Here is a 24,462-nt window from a genome sequence, read left to right on the forward strand (position 1 = left end):
GAAATATGAGACTCCAAGAGGTCAAACTAAAGGTTACACGGTTGGATAATAAAGACAAAAAAATTCTACTGACCCATAAATTATTTTAAATTACTAAAACGATCCATATTTATATGGGTTAAACCTCATGCAGATTTGTTTTTATTTATTTTTTTGGGACTGCCAACCCAACAAAATAAATGGTGCTGTGATAATCTAATTAACTGGTTATTTTCATAATCTGTATAAAATGTCATCTAAATTATTTCAGCCAATTGTCACTTTGGAGCATTGTGCACATTTTACTTCCTGGTGAAAATAGAACAATTTATTGTCCAAACTGATTTAGTCAATGCTGAGACATAAATGGACTATACCTTATGTTGTAAAAATTCAATAAATGTGGCTACAGACATGTTTCTTTCACCCTGGGGATGCCTGAATGTAGGAAAATAATTCAAAGTGTAGAGGGGCTGGGTTCGGCTAAACTAACTAAGCACTCATCAGAAGGAATTCTGTTTGACATGGAAATCAACATGTCTGCTCACTGTTCCTGTGTGCCCCAGGAAATGTAATCTGGGCGCGTTGCTGCGCTGTACTCGTCCACCAGCTGTTGGACCACTTCCCGAGAGTTGTCCAGCTCGTCAAAGTTGTCCTTGAATATGTCTTCTTTGCGGAACTGCTCCAGAAAAGCTCCGCGCTTCCGCAGTTTGTCATATTGCCGGTACGTCCGCTCAAAGAGCTGTGGGACAGCAGAAGGGACACCAGGTCAATTACAATATATGTATATATACATCTTACTGTCCAAAATGTAGCTGCCCAAGCAGAATACAAACCTAATGTCTTGATGAAACATTAGCAGGCGTAATCCTCTGATTTCATTTCAAAATTTTCTTTATTTTGAAGCAAAGTTACAAAGTCTAATATCACAATATTACAGCTAATTTTGGAATTAGAAACTGGGAACTCAGAATTTCTGACATAAAGCTGGGAAAAAAAAATCTTTTTAAGAAGCTGTGATAAAACAGTCTCCCTACTGACTCATTTTGGCAAACAAAGTACAAACTTTGCAATTGTAACGAACATTAGTTAACACTGCCGACGTGTTAAAGAGTTTTGTCTTACCTGTCCAGCAGATATCCAGTAAAACTTTCACAGGACACATTTTATCCAGTTCTTGCTAAGGGGATCTCTGGTGGTCTGTGTTTATTAGCTGTGCCTGTCCCTGTTTTTCATTTTCATCGTTTGGCACTTTCAACATTGAAGGTAACACTAGCATATGTATTTGCAGTCCTCTTTACCTCCAAAATTTTGACCTAAGTGGGTCAAAGTTTGAAATTTCTTCTAGAAAAGGTGAATACTGATCATATTGGTGATATATGATTAAGAATCCTTTAACTGTAAACTATGGAACAAAATTACAGCGATGGCAAAGAAAATTATTTTATGACTAACTGTAAAAAATTCAAAAAGGGACTACTACTGGTTGAAGTGAAACATTTATAATGAGTGTTATTCTACTGGACTAGATCTTCCCTCAGTGCCACACTGTAGGATTCAAGGTCAGGTTTGGCAGACTAAAATGTAATTTTTGGGCAAGTCCCCTGAAACTGCTACGGTGTTGACTCAAAGCAAACAATGACACAGGTCTCGCCTGTAATGCTGAGGTGACATGACAAAGACGGACACTTACAGAGGAAATACTTGTGTGGTTGGCCATCATCAGACCGCTGACTCTGTGGGCGGACGGCAGGTATGGGGACTTCCTGGACAAAGCCACTTGAATACTGGCTGGACCCCAGGGAATGAAACTGGCGAGTTTACGTTCACGGATCCTTTGGAGACTTTTATGTACCTACAGTAAAGTCAAAGTAACATTTTTTTGTCAGTGCTGTCAAAGCCAGGAGTGCAGCAGAAGTTTGGCAGGATTAACCAACGTACCTGCGTGGGGTCGACTTCACCCTGGATTATGTTCAGGATGGCGATATAGCAGTGGCTCGGCTGTCTCTCTCGTCCTGTGGACACCATTACGTTCTTAGGTTGCAGAAGCCTCCTCATCACGTCCAGCACTGTGGTCTTCCTCACGCTAGCAACCTGAGCCACAGATTTATTGTACAATTTCCACTCATTAGCATTTTGCTAGTACTAGATATTGAATAAGGCATAGCACACGTGGGCGAAAAGACACGGCGAAGAAAGAATTGACAGCAGTGAATGAAACCATCAAAAATGGGCCTGGACCCAACTCACCGACTGGTCAGTTGTGAGCGGTGTGTACCCGGTCATAAGAAAGTGGAGACGTGGCGTGGGAATGAGGGACGCGATGAGGCCGATCAGGTCGTTGTTCATGTAACCTGGGTATCGCAGTGTAGTCGTACTGGCAGACATGATGGTGGAAACCTGGGAGAAACAAAATTGAGTTAGATGCCGTTTTAGAATATTGACCTGTAACAAACTTCCAAATAGCTGAAAAGGAGTCAAAAAGCTTTTCAGCTATCACATGAACAGGTGTCAAATGAGCAGACGATACAAGTTATAACAACCCCCCCACCGACCCATAAAGACAGAAAAATTGTGAAAAAAAAAAAAGAAAGAAAAGGTAACTCATTTTCTAACTCCATCCACTAAAAAGAAGGCCTGGAGCCAAGCGTGCGGGACAAGTACGAAGTTGTGAGGGCGCCATCGTGCTCTTAATCTGACCATCAGTAAATTTAGCTATTAATAAAGCAAGCTTCCATTACCAAGTAAAAACACAAAACAAAAAAAGACTGCTTTAAGCTTTTGTCTGGCAACAACTATGTCACTAGGCAGGTTTTCATTACCCTCCACATTGCCAGCCCAGATATGGATTTTCATTACAGAATTACAAAAAGTGTAAAACAAGTTTTCCCTTAATGCTAAAATTTCCTCATGTGCAGTCAAAGAACAGTTGCAAATTTTAGAAAAAAAAAAGCCCGAATCATATCTACCTGTAAAAGAGTGATTTAGTTTTTTTTTTTACACAGTGAAGCATAAAGTTTGAGCACTACCTGCAAACGTACTGCAAGCACGCTGCCAAACCGCTGTGAAATAGCGCCCATGTACTACTGCGCTCGAAGAAAACTCAAATCCAGTCTAGCGTGCAACTGACTGGCCAAACAAGTTTGTGATTCTTGTGATTTTTGTAGTGAGTGACACGTCTCATACGGCCTGTCTCGGCATTTTACCTTCGTATAAATACAGACGGTGTGAACACTGGAACAATTTCAAGAAACAAAGAATGCATAAAAACAGCATCTATGAGGAATGTTTCTTACTCACCAGTTGATTGATCTGAGAGAAGGAGGGGTTCTGGATGTGCAGTCTGTCTGTGGCAATTCGATTTAGTGCCGTGTTGTCTAACACAACCTGAGACGCACACAGGCAGAACACAGTTATTCAACAAATGAAGAGTGGGGAAAAAGCAGTGGCTTTGACCTTTGTTCTAGCACCACGGCAAGGTGGATGGTAATATTCTGCTATGGTGCTCAAGGGGGAGAAGAAGAGGAGAAAGCAGAAACACATTGTGCGGGTTTGTGAAGAGAAGTGAACATAAAAGGTGCACTGTGCAGTCTCAAAAGGGGGACCAATTCTTAGGCCGATTCTATTAGCTCTGTGGATTATTTAATCAACATGAGGGCCTCATGCAGGACCCTGGAGGAAGAAGGTATTAGAGAGTCAATGCCATCAGACTGTTAGAGCATCTCACTCTAATACAATCACCAACTTATGGCTGAGATTTAATAAGTCAGGTTTGTACTAGCTTAGTGCTGGCGCAGCAATTTGCTGATTTTCTAGCCACATTACACAAGCGGTACAGTGACTAGGGCTGCAACAAACGATTATGTGGATCATCGATGAATCTGATGGGGTTTCGACACGATTAATCGATTAATCGGATTAGCGGGGAATTTTTTAAAAATGTGCCAGGGAAACAATTTTTCTCTCCTTCCATCACTTTAACAACAGAACATTATTTGAAAACTTAAAATACTTGAACATCAACAAATCTTCAAATGTCCCTTGGCTGCTGAAATATAAAATAATAAAGAATAAAACAGTTTATAATAAAGAACAAAAATAATTATTTCAAATGACATTGCTTTATCAAAGTGCTGAGTTGCCATAAAACAACATTGAAACATATACTCGTAAATGTTATAAAATATAAGAGGTATTTTTGTTGCTGCAAATGAGCAATTAGCATAACCAGTGAACCATAAAACCTAAATCAAAAACTGTAGCCTGACTCATTATATGTGCAACATTCTCTGTATAACTTGTAAACTATGTGGTCAATTCACAATGACACATGTGACTCGTCTCTTTCTCTAAAACTGTATTGTAGCATTATTAGTTATTACTATTATTATTGTTGCTATTATTAAAATATAAATGAAAAAAATTTAAAAATATTATAATTTGTAATACATTTGACTCTTTTACAACAAATGCTGAGCTATTAATTATTATACAAAAAAACAAATGCACAAACATGCTGAAATGCCAGCAGCTTATTGCTAACTTTAACATTGCCATAGACATGCTAACATGTTAGCATAAAATACATCTATCAGCTGTTTCAGACCATAACAGGTCATTTTAACATAAAAAGGTAAATATTCCTCACAGACATATGTTCTTTAGGGTTTTAGAGGGAATAAATTAAGATAAAGCAAAATAAAACAAATGAAACCAACAAAGCAGCAACCTTCATTGGTTCAAGATTCAAAGCAAAGCTCGGTTGATTATATGGAAGAAACGAAACATTTGCGGTAAAACAAAGTTATTTAGCAACTAATCTATGACTAAATTAGTTGACAACTACACTCAACAAAAATATAAACGCAACACTTTTGGTTTTGCTCCCATTTTGTATGAGATGAACTCAAAGATCTAAAACTTTTTCCACATACACAATATCACCATTTCCCTCAAAATCTGTGATAGTGAGCACTTCTCCTTTGCTGAGATAATCCATCCCACCTCACAGGTGTGCCATATCAAGATGCTGATTAGACACCATGATTAGTGCACAGGAGGCAAATGGTGGTCACACCAGATACTGACTGGTATCCCCCCCCAATAAAACAAAACTGCACCTTTCAGAGTGGCCTTTTATTGTGGACAGTCTAAGGCACACCTGTGCACTAATCATGGTGTCTAATCAGCATCTTGATATGGCACATCTGTGAGGTGGGATGGATTATCTCAGCAAAGGAGAAGTGCTCACTATCACAGATTTAGACTGGTTTGTGAACAATATTTGAGGGAAATGGTGATATTGTGTATGTGGAAAAAGTTTTAGATCTTTGAGTTCATCTCATACAAAATGGGAGCAAAACCAAAAGTGTTGTGTTTATATTTTTGTTGAGTGTATTTTAATAATTGATTTTAATCGATTAATTCAATTAGTTGTTTCAGCTCTAACAGTAACCAACAAAAGCAGCTCATCAACATAGAAACTAATACAAGTACAAACAATGTACATCTGCCAGAGTTCCACAAATGACAAATGTGCGAAAGCCATTTTCAACAACAGCAACCCCCCCCACACACATACCCACACACACACACCAAGACATTCATTCAGAGCTAAAATAATAAGTTGACATACTTGATTCAAGCAATAATATTTAAAAATAACTACTGTACTTTCAGGAGTATAACTCGCACCTGAGTATAAGTCCCAGCTGTAAAAAAAAAAAAAAAGCCTCTTAAAGAGCAAAATCCCACAAGTCTCAGTGGAGTATAAGTCACACTTTTTTTTTTTTTTGCACTATCAGCTCTTTAATTCTGGATTTTTTTGTGCATTTTTGTAGTGTACTTGTTATTATTGGGAGCTTATTTTGTTTAATTCTTTGATTCACTGGAAAGTCTGATATAAGAAGTTACTATAATTATTATTATGAATAACAAATGCATGATTTTTTTGGTATATAAGTCACACCTGACTTAAAGTCAAAATGACCCCCCCCCCCAAAAAAAAAATTAGTACAAACAAAACGTGACTTATTCTCCAGAAAATATGGTAATAATTTAACAGTCCAGTCTTTGGCGCCCGATCAAACAGTTTTGTTTCAGTGGGAGTAGCAGCACTGACAGAATACACCAAAGAACAATGTCGGCAAGGTGTGGGAACATTTCTCAAAGTTACAAACTAAATATGTGGTTAGCTTGAGAAAACACTCCACCACGGCAGGCACTGATTCAGAGGGTGCCAACTAGCTAACAGTTACAGTGGTTAGTTGGCTAGAACAACATAAAAAAGGACTTTTGCTAACTAAGTGTATATTTAGTCTTTGGCACACTAAATGACCATCACATTGTTAAAGCAAGTGACAATGTATGAAAACTGTCACACCTGAGGTAGCCTAGCTGTTAGCCTGATGTGCTTTTCATGGCAGTGATTTGTCATTTGTTAAACAAATCTTCAAAACCAAATCCTGAAGTGAATCTGAGATTTAGAAAACCAGTCTTCTGTTGGCTGACAATTTTTTTCCTTCTCACACTTTATCACATTCACTGCTGTAGTGAAGAAGCGACACAAAGCAAACAGTGCGCACAAACGGCTAAGAGCTCACTCACCAGTCAGCGACATTACGTCATCAACGTGATAGCGGGCTCAGATTTTAACTGATTTTTTTGTTGTTGTTGTTCGTTTTCAACACTGAAACCTTATGGTTTTTTTTTTTTCCAGTTTCTCTAACCCAAATTTTTGGATTTATTTTTTATTTTTACATTAAAAGAAAATAAACTTCTGTACTCAAACAGAAGTGAAAACCTTTTTGAGAATTTGGGGGTAGGGTTTAGATAAAGTTCAAGAAAAATCAAGTAATTAAAATGTAAGAGAGTGGGACCACGTCATCTGAATTTTTCATACAACTACGTAAGAAAGGAAGAAAAAGAAAGTAAAAAAAAAAAAAAAAAAGACAGACCAACACTCAGTTTTTAAATCTGTGAATCAGCAAGAAAAGTAAATTTTAAAATCCAGTCGTCAGATTAATCAACTGTAAAATATTCATTTGCTGCAGCCACAGTGCATGGTAAAAAGCAGGTTCAATGTTTTAAGTACAACGTCAAACAAAAGCTACCAATCTGGATAATAATCTCATCTTTTAATACACGTTTCATGTTTAATCATGTGGCATGTCTGTTGACTACTGACCTCTGCCATCTACTCTTAATCTGAAGCCAAAATCGTTAAAAAGTCTGACATCACAGTGGAACATCATTTGGAATCTGACTTACCACGGGGCACAGTCGATTTTCTTGCTGCCCCCCCCAATCCCATGTGGTTATTCAGCATTATGATGTGATTCCAAGATAACGACAGAAAATGGATTAACTGACATCCAGTAATGAGTACTGCTCACCACACAGTCTGCATTTTGGGTGAGCCTTTTCAGTGTTAGCAGCGAGTTGTACGGCTGCACCACCACATCACTCATCTCATCCTGGTTCGGGAAAACAGAATAAGTCTGGACCAGCTTCTTTGGGTACCTATTAAACAGGGGGGGAAAAACAGATATATACAATCTCTAAAATACATATTAATTAGTGCACATAATGATGATGATGATAATAATAATAATCAAATATTATTGAGAATCAAATATCCACTAAATCCGCAATGCGGATCAGATGCGGATCAAACTTAGTCTATTCATTGAGAGTGCCAGTTTGCACCTCAATGTCCCAAATGAGAGTGATTGAGGCACTTTTGATTGCGATATAATGCAAAATGTACATCAAATGGGCTTTTCAATATTAAATTCAAATGTCCACAAAATCCACAATCCAGATTAGATCCAGATCAAACTTTGTCAGGTGATAGTGAGTGCCAGTCTGCACCTCATGTTCAAAATATGAGAGTGATTTGGGCACGTTTGATTAGGATATAATGTAAAATATACAATAAACTAGGTTTTCAAATTTAGATGCCCACAAAATCTGTAATCTGGATCCGATCCGGATCAAACTTTTTAAATTGATAAAGGATACCATCTTACATAACAAATATGAAAGCAATCTGATCTTTTTTGACAGAGTTGTGGATTTTTGAAAATGTGTTCAATGTTAAAGATAGGGATTTTTCCAATTTTCCAAGATTTTTCCTGACTTTGCCCTTTGCCCTATAATTTGAAAACTGATTCACTTCTTGCCTATCAGGATATGAACCTTCAGTAAAAATGTCACGACGTGAAAAACTGTGGGTTCCAGGGTGTTCACAAACACACACACACAAACAAACAAACATGGAAGTTAACTTAACCTCCTTCAACTTTGTTGGCAGAGATAATTAATAATAATAATAATCTTCCCCCCTTTTTTATTTTTCCCCTGTGAGGTGCTTGTGTGTGGACCTGTCATTAAGTTTCTCCAGTAGATAGGATCCCAACCCTGATCCGGTCCCACCAGCAATTGAATGACAGAGGACGAAGCCCTGCAAACACAAACAGTTCGTCTTTATTTGTGATTACGAATACAAAATAAAATCAGATATACCACCTCTGCCACGTGTGTTACGCTAACTCTACTTGTGCAGGAGGCTGGCTGTGTGCACAGGTGAGCCATGGCCTCTACTCTGCGGCTGTTTTATAAATGGCAGTGCAGCCCCACCTCTTTACTAGGCTCCCTCACCCCCCACACAGCCCTGTAATATCTGCCTTCTACACTTGCCCAGCTATTATCACCAGACGTTCTACACGCTACACCCTGCCAACATACACACGCGCACGGTGGCTCAGCCCACCTTGCTATCCGCCGCACGCGCTAAATAATAATCTAGGGTCAGAATGTGAATGAGCCAAAGAAATTGCAGAGCTTCCAGGGAAAATGTCGGTGTTATTTCATGGACGGCTGGCAGCTGAAGAGCTTCTTTTTTTGGTAAGTCGTGGCTGAACGTTGCTGGTTTTACAATGACAGCCAGAGGCCTCTAATTTAACACAAGAGTTTCTAACAGGTCCACTCGCTTCCATGTGACGAGGAATCTGGCTCTCTACCGCAACAGAAACACAAGTGTAAGGATCATAAAATTCCTCTTTTGGCACAATAAAAACTTCCCCATCACAGGGTTTTCCCTACCATTATAATGGCCAGGCAGGCAGCCGGGCAAAAGTGGGGTCCGATGGGTTTGAAATGTTCTGGAAGTACACTTTAAATAATAAGACTGCACTGTTGTTGTGTTGAGTCAAATTAAATACGTAAAGCTCCTGCAGAAAACTCATTCTCCTAAATGTTTCACAATAAAAGCAGCAACAGCCAAAGACAATAGGTGGCTTGGCGGGCCTCGGAGGGGTTCCCCCCTAAAAAGGTTTGAATTTCTACACGTCTGCAGATGGCTTCTGGTGTTTCTTTTGAGCCGAAATAAAAATGAATATATTTCATTTATAACTTACAATAATATCGTATTGTTGCTATTACTGAAAATCTTTTTTTTTTTTTTTTGGCAGATTTATTTGTTTACATTATTATACGTTATTACCTATACTAAAACAAAGGAGAACGCTTGTCCAATTGTCCGGGACAAGTAAAACAAAAGTGATTGGATAACACCGACCCACTATAACCTTGCCCGAATCGGACAAGTCCAATTTACTTGGTAAAGTGGTCAAATTATTATTTTTGTTTTTTGCGTCTTTACGAGTTTTGGCTCTTTCCCGCCTGATCCGTCATTCATACAGACAGCTTGTAGTAAACAGCCTCGCATGTGTGAAATTTTTCCACAAAAGCAACACTGATAAATCCGCTGTCCACCCTGTTGTTTAGCATTCAGTGTTTCACATCTGACTGGCAGATCAGCCACCAGAACCCCCAAAATCTCCAAAAGACCTAAAAAGGGCTTCAACACCAGGCCAACAGGGAAACCCCAGGAGAAACTAAAAGTGGGCACATTCATTGTCTCAGGATCATATAATGTGTAATGAATAGCAGACTTGCCTCCAAACTGTCGCTACCATCTGCCTCCCGGTCAATAATGTCAAAGATGTCTTCTTGGATTTTTTTACCCTGCAGAAAAAAAGGCAATACTGACTTTTACATTCATAGCATTGCTAGCTTTCCAACCATGACTAACAGCACTGTCAGCTTTTACGATCACCTGTGAATAGCCACTAGCCCAGTTGTTCCCAGCACCTCCACCATGCTCAGAGAGGTAAATGTTCTCCGGGTTGTATAGGTTGGCATAAGGAGAGTTGAGGATGGAGTGGATCACTCTGGGCTCCAGATCTAGCAGAACTGCACGGGGGATGTAGTGTTCGTCATCAGCCTGTGGGATTATAGAGACGGTTGATGATACTGCAGAAACAACCTGTTGGTTTCTCCAAGTTTACTCTACTGCAACTGGACTAATCTTGTTGGTCTTCAAGAGACATTCTGTCTTCAGTTCTAAAACCTTACCCAAATGATTATTCAATTTTAATACTGAATAAATCACTTTAATGTAGTAGCAAAATGTCTTAAACGGGGCTGGTATGATTTAAATCAGCTGATTTAAATCATGATTTAGATCACTGTAAAAAAAAAAAAGGAACAAAAATGATTTTTTAAAATCAGTACTTAAAACATCACCGAAATATGAAATCAGTACCATTAATCAATGGTAATTGTACATGTTGTATGTGCACCTTTATGTTTCAACATGTCAATAAAGATAACTATTATTTGTACAGTCTCATTTAGAAGAGTGAAATAACTCAATTTCATTCAATAAACGTCAATTTAAAATAAATAAAAAACAAAACAAAATCATGAGATTTTAGAAAAAAGTTGATTTTTTTTTTTTAAACCAACCCTGGTCTTAAAGACCAACAAGAAGTTCAAGTGTTGTAAATTTAAAGATGAGTGGGACAACTGATAACTTGTAGATTTCTGTTCCTGTAAGATCAAAGTGTTGTCAAATTATATTGCAACTGCGCCATCTATTGACAAATAATTTTGTTACACATATACAGAATATGCCAGCATATTTTTGACTGGCATCAAAACAGTAAAGGGATTTAAAATCTGTCTTTACTGGATAAAATGTCTTCAGCTGTGCTCTTTAAACTCATGGAGCGAGATCTAGGCTTGATTACACCATGTGCCTTCTGTCAAACTGTAGCTGTGTTGTAGCTATTCCACTCTGCCATGAAGCTGTGACTGGTGAAGCAATACACCAATGTTGTACCTTCCACAGTGTTTCTAGCAAGAGCCTATATCTTTTCCAGAGTTGTCAGGGATGGGTGCCTTGGTGGCTTCCCTCACTAGTCACTTTTGTGCATGCTAATTCAGTGTATTTGGACAGCCTGCTGTTGACCAATTGGCTTTTATAACTGTATTGAATTTTGGTCATGTTAAAGACCCTAGTATTTACGGGGAATTTAAATAACAGATTTTTTTTTTTTATTATTATTATTATATAATGTCGATGCGGCTGCTCGTAGCTGTGGTCGCAAGGTCTCTGGTGCCTGTCGCGGCGGCAACCCCCGAACCCGGTGGTGGACACCGGAAGTAAGGGATGCCATCAAGCTGAAGAAGGAGTCCTACTTATCTTTGTTGGTAGGTGGGACCCCAGAGGCAGCTGACAGGTACCGGCAGGCCAAGCGTGCCGCAGCCCGTGCGGTCGCAGAGGCAAAAACCCGGGTCTGGGATGAGTTCGGGGAGGCTATGGAGGAGGACTATCGGTCGGCCTCGAAGAGATTCTGGCAAACCGTCCGACGCCTCAGGACGCGGAAGCAGCTCTCCACCAGCACTGTTTATGGTGCGGGTGGAGAGCTGTTGACCCTGACTGGGGATGTTGTCGGGTGGTGGAAGGAGTACTTCGAGGATCTCCTCAATCCCATCGTCACGTCTTCCAAAGAGGAAGCAGAGACTGGGGACTCGGAGGCGGACTCATCCATTACCCAGGCCAAAGTCACCGAGGTGGTTAGAAAGCTCCTCGGTGGCAAGGCTCCTGGGGTGGATGAGATCCGTCCTGAGTACCTTAAGTCTCTGGATGTTGTGGGGCTGTCTTGGCTGACACGCCTCTGCAACATCGCGTGGCGATCAGGGACAGTGCCTCTGGATTGGCAGACCGGGGTGGTGGTCCCTCTGTTTAAGAAGGGGGACCGGAGGGTGTGTTCCAACTATAGGGAGATCACACTCCTCAGCCTCCCCGGTAAGGTCTATTCCAGAGTACTGGAGAGGAGAATTTGACCGATGGTCGAACCTCGGCTTCAGGAGGAGCAGTGTGGTTTTCGTCCTGGTCGCGGCACACTGGACCAGCTCTACACGCTCCATCGGGTGCTCGAGGTTCATGGGAGTTTGCCCAACCAGTCCACATGTGTTTTGTGGATCTGGAGAAGGCATTCGACCGTGTCCCTCGGCGCACCCTGTGGGGAGTGCTCCGGGAGTACGGGGTCCGGGGTCCTTTGCTAAGGGCTATCCGGTCCCTGTACGACCGCAGCAGGAGCTTGGTTCGCATTGCCGGTAGTAAGTCAAACCTGTTTCCAGTGCACGCTGGCCTCCGCCAGGGCTGCCCTTTGTCACCGGTTCTGGTCATTATTTTTATGGACAAAATTTCTAGGCGCAGCCAGGGTGTAGAGGTTGTCTGGTTTGGGAACCACAGAATCTCGTCTCTGCTGTTTGCGGACGATGTGGTTCTGTTGGCTTCGTCAAATCAGGACCTTCAGCGTGCACTGGGGCGGTTTGCAGCCGAGTGTAAAGCATCCGGGATGAAAATCAGCATGTCCAAATCCGAGGCCATGGTTCTCGACCGGAAAAGGTGCTTTGCCCTCTTCAGGTCGGTGGAGTGTCCTTGTCTCAAGTGGAGGAGTTTAAGTATCTCGGGGTCTTGTTCACGAGTGAGGGACGGATGGAGTGTGAGATCGATAGACGGATCGGTGCAGCATCTGCAGTGATGCGGTAGCTGTATCGGACCGTCGTGGTGAAGAGAGAGCTGAGTAGGGGGGCAAAGCTCTCAATTTACCGATCGATCTACGTTCCGATCCTCACCTATGGTCATGAGATTTGGCTCATGACCGAAAGAACGAGATCGCGAGTACAAGCGGCCGAGATGAGTTTCCTCCGCAGGGTGGCAGGGCGCTCCCTTAGAGATAGGGTGAGGAGCTCGGTCACTCGGGAGGAGCTCGGAGTCGAGCCGCTGCTCCTCCACGTCGAAAGGACCAGTTGAGGTGGCTCGGGCATCTTTTCCGGATGCCCCCTGGACGCCTCGCTGGAGAGGTGTTCCGGGCACGTCCCACTGGGAGGAGGCCGCGGGGAAGACCCAGGACACGCTGGAGGGACTACATCTCTTGGCTGGCTTGGAAACGCCTTGGGGTTCCCCCGGAGGAGCAGGAGGAGGTGTGTGTGGATCGGGAGGTCTGGGCGGCTTTGCTTGAGCTGCTGCCCCCGCGACCCGACTCCGGATAAAGCGGAAGAAAATGGATGGATGGATGGATATTATATAATGAACCTTGATTTTTTTTTTTTTTTTAAATTGTTGTTTTTAATTCTGGCATTTTATTAATATTCTAATATTCCAAACTATTCTAATAATCCAAAATTGCCTTATTTGCATTTATTTTTGGCTTATTTGCATTTATTTCTGAATATATTTCAACTAGCGTGATGTCCGTGGGGATCCATGGGTTCTAGTTTGGGTAGTGTTTATAAAATAGGTAGCTGACATTTTTCATAGGTGGTAATAAATTATGCAAAGTTTCTATAATGATTTTAACTTAAAGTACAGGAAATTAAAATGAGAATGTTTGTGAATAAATGTATTTATTATTTAGCACATTTAGTTGATGTCAAGTTTTACAACTGGCAACGTTGAGATATTTGCTTTGTTCAGAGCTTGTCTGGTTACCAGGAACTGATTAATGGTGATATCAACATCCATTGCTCACTGTTGTTACCCAATATCCCCAATTTCTCCAAAAATACTAGTCCCATCAACTTTCCTTTTTTGTGTTGTTCATCGTTGACCCAGAATACATAAGAAAACCAAACGGCAAATGTCAGCTCTGCCCAGTTTCTCCGTGATCGAAGTTACACACACAGAGACCACTTCACTAGATATATTTCATATCACTCCATTTTATGTTATTTGTTCTGGTCAATCAATTTTTTTTTTATATAGCGCCAAATCACAACAAACAGTTGCCCCAAGGCGCTTTATATTGTAAGGCAAGGCCATACAATAATGATGTAAAACCCCAACAGTCAAAACGACCCCCTGTGAGCAAGCACTTGGCTACAGTGGGAAGGAAAAACTCCCTTTTAACAGGAAGAAACCTCCAGCAGAACCAGGCTCAGGGAGGGGCAGTCTTCTGCTGGGACTGGTTGGGGCTGAGGGAGAGAACCAGGAAAAAGACATGCTGTGGAGGGGAGCAGAGATCGATCACTAATGATTAAATGCAGAGTGGTGCATACAGAGCAAAAAGAGAAAGAAACAGTGCATCATGGGAACCCCCCAGCAGTCTACGTCTATAGCAGCATAACTAAGGGATGGTTCAGGGTCACCTGATCCAGCCCTAACTATAAGCTTTAGCAAAAAGGAAAGTTTTAAGCCTAATCTTAAAAGTAGAGAGGGTGTCTGTCTCCCTGATCTGAATTGGGAGCTGGTTCCACAGGAGAGGAGCCTGAAAGCTGAAGGCTCTGCCTCCCATTCTACTCTTACAAACCCTAGGAACTACAAGTAAGCCTGCAGTCTGAGAGCGAAGCGCTCTATTGGGGTGATATAGTACTACGAGGTCCCTAAGATAAGATGGGACCTGATTATTCAAAACCTTATAAGTAAGAAGAAGAATTTTAAATTCTATTCTAGAATTAACAGGAAGCCATAGTGCTGAGGAAGTTTATTTATTTATTTTTTTAAAAAGAGAGATTCACAATCAAATGAGCACTGCACGTACACAAAAGAACAGCTTTTTTGTTTTAGCGCAGAATAATGAAATTAAACAATCCATATTCACCACAGTTACCTGATAGAAGAACACATCCTTTCTGTCTGTTCCTTCAGTTGCAAACTCCTCAACAATTCCCTCTGGGCTGATGCCATGCTCTGCACACAGCTGCTTCCAAAATTCAAATCCAACTGCAAAGTGATGAGAGGACCCAGTTATGGTCATTTGGGCTGCATCTTGTCTACTTCCATCACTAATTTGCACGATGACTCAAGGTTTTCAGACAATCTCAAAGGGGAAGAAGCCATTAAATTTAGTATTAACAAGCATATGAATTCTGAAGTACATAACAGTGACCCTGATAACAGTGCATCTTTCAACATTTCCTCATATTTCTCCAAAACTAATACAATAGTCTTGACTAAACTTGTCAGTCATACTTAAATAGGCAATGACAGGCGTTCTATCAAGAGGAGCAACTATCAAGAGGAGCAAAACAGATGACCATTCTGCATGAAATAAAACCCTTTCAAAACCACAGAAACAATGAAATTTTGTTCAACCAAGTCAGAGATGACTTACAAATAAAAAAAAAATAAAAATTCTGATTCGTGTCCCAAGGATAAATTAATCTTCTAGCTAGACTGCAAACATTAAATAGTTAACAAGATGTAGTTCATGTCCTTTATCATTTAGAAAGTGTCTGCCACGAGTATGCCCGTACATGACTGTGTATATATATATTGGTTAAATTAAGTCACTGTTTTAGCTAAACAAAGTTTACATTACATTTGGTCTAACTACAGCTTAGCATCCCTAGCTTATAGCAAACTAGCTAGTTGACAGCAACAGCCTGCTGAGCAGTTGTTTCATCTTAAGTGAACAAACAGAAGACGTTTCTGTGTGAGCAAATAGCCTTTTAAACGTACTTTGATTGCCACACTGTCCAAGCTGAAGTGTTATGATTTCCCGCGGCATATTTAGTCTTCAGATGCTCAGCGAGCTAACTAAACTAAATAATTCAATCCAAAGCGCGCAGCAGCAGCCGGCCCGCTGTATGCGTCACGTCTGCGTCACGGATAGAGGGTGGAGCTCTATCGCCAAAAAAAAAAAACCTCATGCCAAGGTTGCCAGATCTCTTCGTGTGGATTGCGGCGTGAATACAATAATAATAATAATAATAATAATAATCGGAATCTGCAGGTGGTTGGTGTGACAGAGGAAGATACAGAGGACAGGGTGAGATGGAAACGATTGATCTGCTGTGGCGACCCCTAACGGGAACAGCCGAGAGACAAAGAAGAAGAAGAAGAAGGAATCTACAACAGTCCTAACGTTCTTATAGTATACTGTCCTGGCAACACTGGATCCGACCTTGCTTTGGCACCTGATGCGACGTTAAAATACCCAAGGAAATAAAAGCGCTCATTGCTACAAGGATACAATACTTGAAAATAATTGGTACTGACGACACATCAGCGAAGGTTTTAATTCAATTTAATTTAGGAAATTGCGCGTATCTAATATCCTTAGTTAAATACAAATAATATGTTTACGTTAGATTAAACGGGTTTATCTTTATTGACATATAACCGTTTGTTATATTCCCATGTTCATGAAGGCAGCATAACATCGAGCGAATGTGGCTTGTGATTGGACCAACCGAGGACTCGGACAAAGCAGGTTACGCCATATTTTTAGTAGGGTAGCGTTAAATTTTCTCCTCCCTCCTCCCCAAAAATGGCAAAATAGTAAGTGTCAGCTTATTCAGAAAACGTTTTTATAGTGGGTTTCGGGATGTGCTTGTCTGTGACATACTTATACTGCTGGTGGTAGACTGTAACACGACTATTCAGCTAGCCATGCTAGCTGTTAGCCGGTGTTGTGCTTCGTCAAACTGTTTACACTTTCAGTCTCTCCTTTCACAGGCTGGTGGAACGCCCAGCGGAGCTATGGAGGGCGCTTCTGGGGATGATTACCCTGGTACGCAGGGCTCTAATGTGTGTCTGCGAAGGCGAACGAGCTCCAGCGACAGAGACGACCGTGTGCGGGCGGTGACAGCCGCTCTGCAGTCCAGGTTCGGGCCCTACGAGCCGGTCCTGACCTACCTCCAGTCCGTCCTGGTGTGGGAAAGACCCGTCATTGTGTGCTGCTCTACGCTGTGGTCAACGTTGTTTTCTGGTGAGTTTTGTTCAACTTTGTTGCCAAACCAGTTTTATTCTTACGCAAGTCAGACAGTACAGAGAGACTGTTGGGACACAGAACAGAAGGACACTTGACTGCCAGCAGCTGATGTTTTGACACAATAACAAACGTTTCGGCTGTCAAGTCAAAATGGAACAGATGGCTCACCAGTGATGCTAATTATAGACACTTGAGATCCCTCTTAACCCAACCTTGTTAAGGTGTTAACTTCAACTTTATTAAGAATATCCCAAAGGAAGACCTAAAACCAAGACAACCAAATCAATCAATACAGGCAAGCGTTGCAAAATCAACATCAAATCAAAGTCAGTTTTAAAAAAGAAGAAAAAAGTGATGGCAGTAGTTGTGGTTGTTATAACAGTAATTTTCTATTTTTCCCTGCAAGTTGTGCAACTTGCACGCTCTGCCTATGACATCACATGAACGTGCTGCCACAAGGGGCTGTGGAATCGTTTCCTGACTGCAAAGTATGGTTAGTGTTAAAGCTAGAATGCCGGCAATCTTCAATAGATAAAATATAGTCTTAAGTTTAATATATATAAACTACATCATATTTAGAACCCGTTAAAATTTGGGGGGAATTTTTAATTTGTGGGAAGATACATAATTTGAGGGAAATCCATAGCATATTTCGCTCAGCGAACATCAAAACCTGCAGACGAATTCAAGCTGGAAGTGCGTCTGCGCTTGCGCAGATGCACTTAATAACTCAGATAATCAGATAATAACAGACTCAGATAATAACATAACTGTACACTGTCAGACACCAGTCACCAGGCAACTCACCTGTCCAAAAGCAGCGCTCGTGAGTTTGATCGCCAGTCTTCTGTCACTGCAGCTAGCGGTGAACCCCCCCACGTGACCTGTGATGTCACCCCGATGGCGTCCTGGCTTTCGAATTTTTGGCACGTGCCAATAATTCAGAATTTGTTTCGATACGGACGAATTTTAATCATGTTCAGACTAATATTTTGGGAATCCTTTATATTCGCACTAACGAACAAAATTACTTTGGTCCCCTTCAAAATTCTAACAGTCATCTCAATTTCAGTATGCTTCCTGGCACTCTAGCTTTAAGGCACCTTGACACTTAACATGAATTTGATCCTCACACTGGCACTCAATGAGTAAACTCATCATTAACTGTTGTAAATTGTGTGTGGCTGCGTGTCAGTGCGCTAAGAAAATTTTGAAATGTTCAAAATTTCTAGCACGCGTTAAATTTGCGCCATTTGCGTAAACTAGTTATGAACATTGTGCAACCTATTCAGAAACACTGCGTGCCACTGCATGTCTTTGCGCGTAGGACATCTGAACCTGAAATTAGATTATGAAGAGATGCTACATCTATAGTAAACATAACTTACAGATACATTATCTAACTCATAAGAAGGAATGAAAATGCAACTGTTTTTCCAATCCATTACAATATATATTATAAATAATTATATTTGAGACAAGATTCCTAATTCCTAACAACCTGTAGCTGTAGATAATTTCTCTCGATGAGAGAGTAGTTTCATCAGCCAAGTTCTGAGATCAAATGTGTCATCGGCTATGAAATAATGTGGCACAGGCTTTATTTTATATAGTGTGGTGTTAAGTGGGACAAAGCAGGACACATTGGCATAATGAATTGTGCAGCAGTGCGGGGATCAAATTCGTGCAAGTGTCAAGGTGGCTTTAGTCATAATCTAACGTGTTGAAAAAGTTCTGTGACAGTGCGCGCGCACGTGTTGCCAAAGGCGATGTGTTCAAGGGACAGTGCTTGTACTGAGGGCAGACCCCTCTCATTTTTCTGGCTGATGTCACATGATCACATTTACAGTGGTCACGCTATCAATTATGTTTTTCACACCTGCTGGAAAAAAGAACCATTTATAATACAAAGTAACCCTAAGTGTAACCTAAAAGACAGAAGTGGAGCTGAAGTCACAGAATAACAATGACTAGCTGGTGATATTTCTGGCATTGGAAAAATAAGAGTTTAACTGTTCTGGTGTGACTTAAAGATGACCAAGAAAAGAAATTGTGTGATTCTGAGACTTAGACGCTAACCTGGGATCTAAGGCAGTTTCCCAATTCTGGTCTTCAAGATCCAAAGCGCTGCACATTTTCCATTTTTCCCTGAACTATTCAGAGCAAATAAGCTCAGTCAGGTGTTGATTAGAGGATAACACAACTCTGTGGTGTGGCTTGTGCACCAAAGCATGACACCAGCACATTTCTGCCTTATTTGACTTGCCATACCTACTTGAAAGAATTGTCCCAAAGAAATGAAACATTTATAAATAATGAATGCCATACAGTCAGGTCCTTAAGTAGTTGTATCATAATTATTATTGTAATTTTGCCTCTGTGCACCTCAACAGTGGAGTTGAAATGAAAGTCAAGACGTGCTTATAGTGTGAGAGTCCCAAACACTGTACTTATTGTACTTCTAGGCAGGCCAGCTAGCTCCCTGGAAAATCTTAGGTTTGTTCCTTCCACGAGCTGTCTTGCCTGCCTGCAGTCACTCAAGCACTGCATTGTTTGTGGTGCTGCTTCCTGATCCAGTTCTGGAGGGTGGTCTTCTGCGCAGCAGTGACACCCTTACAACAGGCTCTGGACCCACAATTTTAGTTGAGCTCGCCAACTTGGTGTGCCGGTCTGCTCTCATTACCTGCTGGAATACCTGTATGACCAGGTACCCGCACTACAGCCTCATCATTAATGTCTCGCAGTGTGTTAAGTGCCTGAGCACACAACCAGGCCTCTTATGCGATCCCTAAAAACCCAGGGTTCCTGTATTAGGGCTATAGCTGTATGCGTGATCCTAGGCAATGGCACAATGCACTGCGCCATCATGCATATTCTCAAATATAGTGTATCCCTTTCTGTTTTCCTGGGTAATTTTTTTTTTTTTCACGTCTTTACAAGTTGTGGATTTTTCCTGATGTCAGGAGCTCGGCACTCCCCCCTTCTCAGCACCGAACTGTAAGCGCAGGCAGTCAGTGTAATTTAGTCAGTCAGGCTGCACGTGAACGTGAGCACAGCCTGTGAAAAACTGGGCTCTGGAGTGCAGCTTTTCGTCAAAAGCCACATTGATAAATCCGTTCTGCACCCTGTCGATGAAAACTCTGATCAAATCTGAATAAAAGCTGTTTTTGAATATACTTGGTTGACTTCAAGTGCACGTAGAGCAGAGAGCAGCCAGTGGACCAAACCATGTGTTTAAAAAAAAATACACAAACACACTCCTTCGCTTTAAATGTGCAGTAAGTCTGTTTCAGATGATCAGTGTGGACCCTCTTTCTCTTAAAATCAATCAATCAATCAATCAACATTTATTTATAAAGCGCTTTACAGCACCGACTGGTGTCCAAAGTGCTTAACATTAAAAACACAAATTTACAAAATAAAACACATATAAAATAAAATTTTAAAACAACACATAAAAAAAGAACATAAAAATAACAGAACATGTCACCTCCCCACTAAGTGTTAAAAGCCAGTTTAAATAAATAAGTCTTTAACTTAGATTTAAAAAGTGCTAGGTCAGGAATAGTACGTAACTCAAGAGGTAGCTCATTCCACAGTCTGGGGCCAGCTACCGCAAAAGCATGATCACCCCAGCGTTTATATCTTGACCTTGGAACATCTAAGTAAAGCTGGCCAGACGCCCTTAACGTCCTACTGTAGGTGCGCAAAGTTAAATTTCAGACAAGTAGGGAGGTGCAAGGCCATATAAATAGCTTTAAAAACAAACAATTAAAAATTTTAAAATCAATTCTAAATTCTTAAAAGGCTTTATTTTACTTTGTGTGTCACATTGGAAAGTTGTAGCTTCTGGTGCTACATTGATTAGTTCTTACACGGCTTAAGCGCATGCTATGTGTTCATGCGTGGCATTAAAACTTTTTCCTGTTTAAAATGTGTTATACTATTTCAGATCCACTAGGTGTCATTCATGGATTACTATTTCGACAGTTTGTCTTTCAAAGATTCTTAAGGCTTCTGTCTGTCACTGTACTTATAATGTTGACATGAAAGTAGGTACAGTTTGTCAGCAAAGCTTTAAAATGTATCAGAACCTTAATTGAAATCTTGAAAAGAAACTTAATATTAAAAATAAAGGTGAAAATCAAAACAGATTTCCGCAGAAATGTTGTGCACTTAAATTGCACAACTATTATAAATTAAATGTGTGTCCACTTTCCACCTTTTAAAATATGTAATTTGTTTTAGGTGATAAAACTGCATTTTCTGTCCTTTCATTGATTTCTTGCAATTTCTAAGCAAATGGACTGTCCTGTCAGGTTTTTATTATAACTTTATTGGTGATTGATCATCAGCATGTGTCTTTGTGTTGTCGTATCATGGGGGAATTGCACCTACAAAGAAATATTTGAAAATGAGGTTTGTAATTTGAGGATTGAGAAGTTTCTTTAATTAAAGTGTGGAAAGCCTGGAGACTTAAGTTTTTGTTGTAATAGGAATACTTGTGGTGGTGGTGGGGGGGTATGGACAGCTAACAGTGTTTTTCTAAGAATTCTAGGGTGCCTAAAACTTGTGCTCAACTTGTTTGTTTGTTTACATATACATTGTTAAAATCTGTTGTTTCTAATGTTGACATTTCTACAACAGAACTACTGAAGCCATTTTCTGGATTTAAATTATTAAAATTCGCACAATAATATCTACACATCAATGTTTCATACGTCTGTTCATATGTTTATTTCTTCCTAGGTTCTTTGCCCTGACCTCATTGCGACTACTGTTCCTGTTGGCTTCTGGACTGGCTGTGGTCGTCTTTCTCGATGCCTGGAAAAATAAGATATGGCCAGAAATTAGAGGTACCAAAAATTTCCTCTCTTGGGGTGTTTGAATGGGCTCCCCTGACATATACGATTTATTGTCAGAATAGGCATTTTGGGTTCCAACTAATGATTTTTCTATTATTATTATCATCAATTAATTTGTCTACATTATTTTCTTGATTAATTGATTAAATGTTCAGTCCACAAAATGTCAGAAAATAATGACACATGTCAAGTGATGTTTTCCAGAGGCCAAGATGATGTCATCAAATGGCTTTTTCCACAACCCAAAGATATTCTGTTTATTGTCAGAAACAAGGAAAGAAAACTAGTATTTTTTTTTTTAAAGGCAGAAAATCTTCACATTTAAGAAGCCGAAATCACATGGACTTAAAAAATACTAAAAGTGAATAATCAATTATCAAAATAGCTGGCAATTAATTTATCGATTAATCATTGCAGATCTATAGGCAATGCTGTCCTTAAGCACTGCTACATGCAAAGTGTAAACTACTGATGAGGAATAGTATATTCTAAAGAACAAACGAAGAGGAGGAAAATAATGCACGCACAACAGAAAGCAATAAACTGTATAAATTTGCTGTGTGTGTTAAATTTGTCATTTGTTTCTGATTGATGTCTTCTTCTACAGTCAGAACCTCGGAAGAATCAGAAAGTGAGAGGTTTGTTAACTATAGTCACAGTTACAACGTTCAGATTTCAGCTAAGAACAATCATCTCATAAAGCTAACAGTGATAAGAATGCTACAGAGCTTTTGTTCTATATTTCCAGCTGGGGTCTGGTGCAGCCTGGTGTCCTTAGCGTGCCTGACTGTGTCACCACATTGCTGAGGCCTGGGTCATCGGGGTTGTTCTCACATCTAGTGCGCTGCAGTATAAACGACTCAATCCGGAAAGTGAAAACTAAACACACAGCTTTGCAACACCGGCTGAATAAAAATAAGTCAGCCAACCAGAAACCTTGGTTTATTAATATTTCAGCGTTCTCACGTGGTTCAGGCTTCATTTTTAGTAACTGATTAAACTGACTCCCATGATATTGAAGCTGGTTGTCGTGCAGCCTGTTTAACCCATCTGTTGTGTTCTTTTGTCAGTTTGCATCCTGACATGTGCAGTCTTCACATGTTTGGCTATGGTGGGACGCTGTATTCCTGGACTGGTGCTCTCCTACTGTGCTGGTGAGTCCCAGTTGTAACTACAGATCCAGATCCTGTCACAAGACAACACTGACCAGGGAAATTCAGCCTGACTAATGTTTTTAAAATATGCATGGGTGGTGAAGCTAGATCTCTGAAGTATGTATAGTGTAGGATAAGACCTTCACCTGAGAGGTGATTAAATCCACAATGCAACTCACAGGGAAGGACTGAAAGATGTCCAGGCCAACATGTAGGGCTTGACTTACTAAAGATTTGCATGTGTAAAAATGAACACAATCTCCATTGTCCATAATGATCTACTAATTTTACATGCTGAGGATTGAGGATATGGTCCATTTAACATGTTAGATTAAATGTGTGACATCACTGGATATACGTTTATGGAGTTAGCGGTCTGCCTATCCTTGTGCTCAAAACTGTAGAAGGTGAATACGGAAATAGGTCAGTTTTAGCACACGCAATGTAATATATTAAGGGTCAAAAGGAATGTAGCGGGCTCTGATAGCATCTGTATTGCAGATTGCAACACAGCTGCAACAGTGCAACACACCTGATTCATAGTCATTCACCGTGAGCTGTTTTGGTATGCAGTTCTTTATTTTCATTCAGTAGATCTTTATAGTATATAATTTGTAGTAGCCTATTTGTAATGAAATAAAATTAAATGTGATGTATAACATGTCATTCTACAACCCCTGGCAAAAATGATGGAATCACCGGCCTCGGAGGATGTTCTTTCAGTTGTTTAATTTTGTAGAAAAAAAAGCAGATCAGACATGACACAAAACTAAAGTCATTTCAAATGGCAACTTTCTGGCTTTAAGAAACACTATAAGAATCAGGAAAAATAATTCTGGCAGTCAGTAACGGTTACTTTTTTAGACCAAGCAGAGTGAAAAAAATATGGAATCACTCAATTCTGAGGAAAAAATTATGGAATCACCCTGTAAATTTTCATCCCCAAAACTAACACCTACATCAGATCAGATCTTCTCGTTAGTCTGCATCTAAAAAGGAGTGATCACACCTTGGAGAGCTGTTGCACCAAGTGGACTGACATGAATCATGGCTCCAACACGAGAGATGTCAACTGAAACAAAGGAGAGGATTATCAAACTCTTAAAAGAGGGTAAATCATCACGCAATGTTGCAAAAGATGTTGGTTGTTCACAGTCAGCTGTGTCTAAACTCTGGACCAAATAAAACAACATGGGAAGGTTGTTAAAGGCAAACATACTGGTAGACCAAGGAAGACATCAAAGCGTCAAGACAGAAAACTTAAAGCAATATGTCTCAAAAATCGAAAATGCACAACAAAACAAATGAGGAACGAATGGGAGGAAACTGGAGTCAATGTCTGTGACCGAACTGTAAGAAACCGCCTAAAGGAAATGGGATTTACATACAGAA

At 40.4% G+C, this 24,462-nt stretch overlaps 1 protein-coding gene and 1 long non-coding RNA gene across 2 annotated transcripts; one reads left to right on the forward strand and one right to left on the reverse strand.

Annotated features, from left to right (window-relative positions):
- Window positions 1-158: 158 nt before the first annotated feature.
- LOC117527435 (tubulin gamma-1 chain) lies at window positions 159-15,929 on the reverse strand. Its single transcript, XM_034189775.1, has 11 exons — window positions 15,797-15,929; window positions 14,946-15,058; window positions 10,100-10,267; window positions 9,940-10,008; window positions 8,364-8,443; window positions 7,374-7,500; window positions 3,280-3,366; window positions 2,230-2,379; window positions 1,921-2,073; window positions 1,673-1,834; window positions 159-721 (listed from the first exon to the last, which is right to left on the reverse strand). Exons 1-11 carry the CDS (start codon window positions 15,843-15,845, stop codon window positions 524-526), a joined length of 1,356 nt encoding a protein of 451 aa, XP_034045666.1. The 5' UTR covers window positions 15,846-15,929; the 3' UTR covers window positions 159-523.
- A 604-nt stretch (window positions 15,930-16,533) lies between these two features.
- Window positions 16,534-22,703, forward strand: LOC117527436. The gene is made up of 5 exons (XR_004565532.1): window positions 16,534-16,618; window positions 16,796-17,048; window positions 21,801-21,907; window positions 22,524-22,554; window positions 22,665-22,703. It is a non-coding gene; the product is annotated as an uncharacterized LOC117527436 (long non-coding RNA).
- Window positions 22,704-24,462: the final 1,759 nt, after the last annotated feature.

Source organism: Thalassophryne amazonica, chromosome 16 (assembly GCF_902500255.1).
Source record: "Thalassophryne amazonica chromosome 16, fThaAma1.1, whole genome shotgun sequence".
NCBI classification, from domain to species: Eukaryota; Metazoa; Chordata; class Actinopteri; order Batrachoidiformes; family Batrachoididae; genus Thalassophryne; species Thalassophryne amazonica.

Excerpts from the sequence above, each read along its gene's own strand:
- LOC117527435 (XM_034189775.1), bottom strand. The coding sequence starts at position 15,845 with ATGCCGCGGGAAATCATAACACTTCAGCTTGGACAGTGTGGCAATCAA. Across the intron at positions 15,059-15,796 it reads TGGACAGTGTGGCAATCAAA|TTGGATTTGAATTTTGGAAG; the intron begins GTACGTTTAAAA and ends ATCACTTTGCAG. Across the intron at positions 10,009-10,099 it reads GGGCTAGTGGCTATTCACAG|GGTAAAAAAATCCAAGAAGA; the intron begins GTGATCGTAAAA and ends TTTTTTCTGCAG.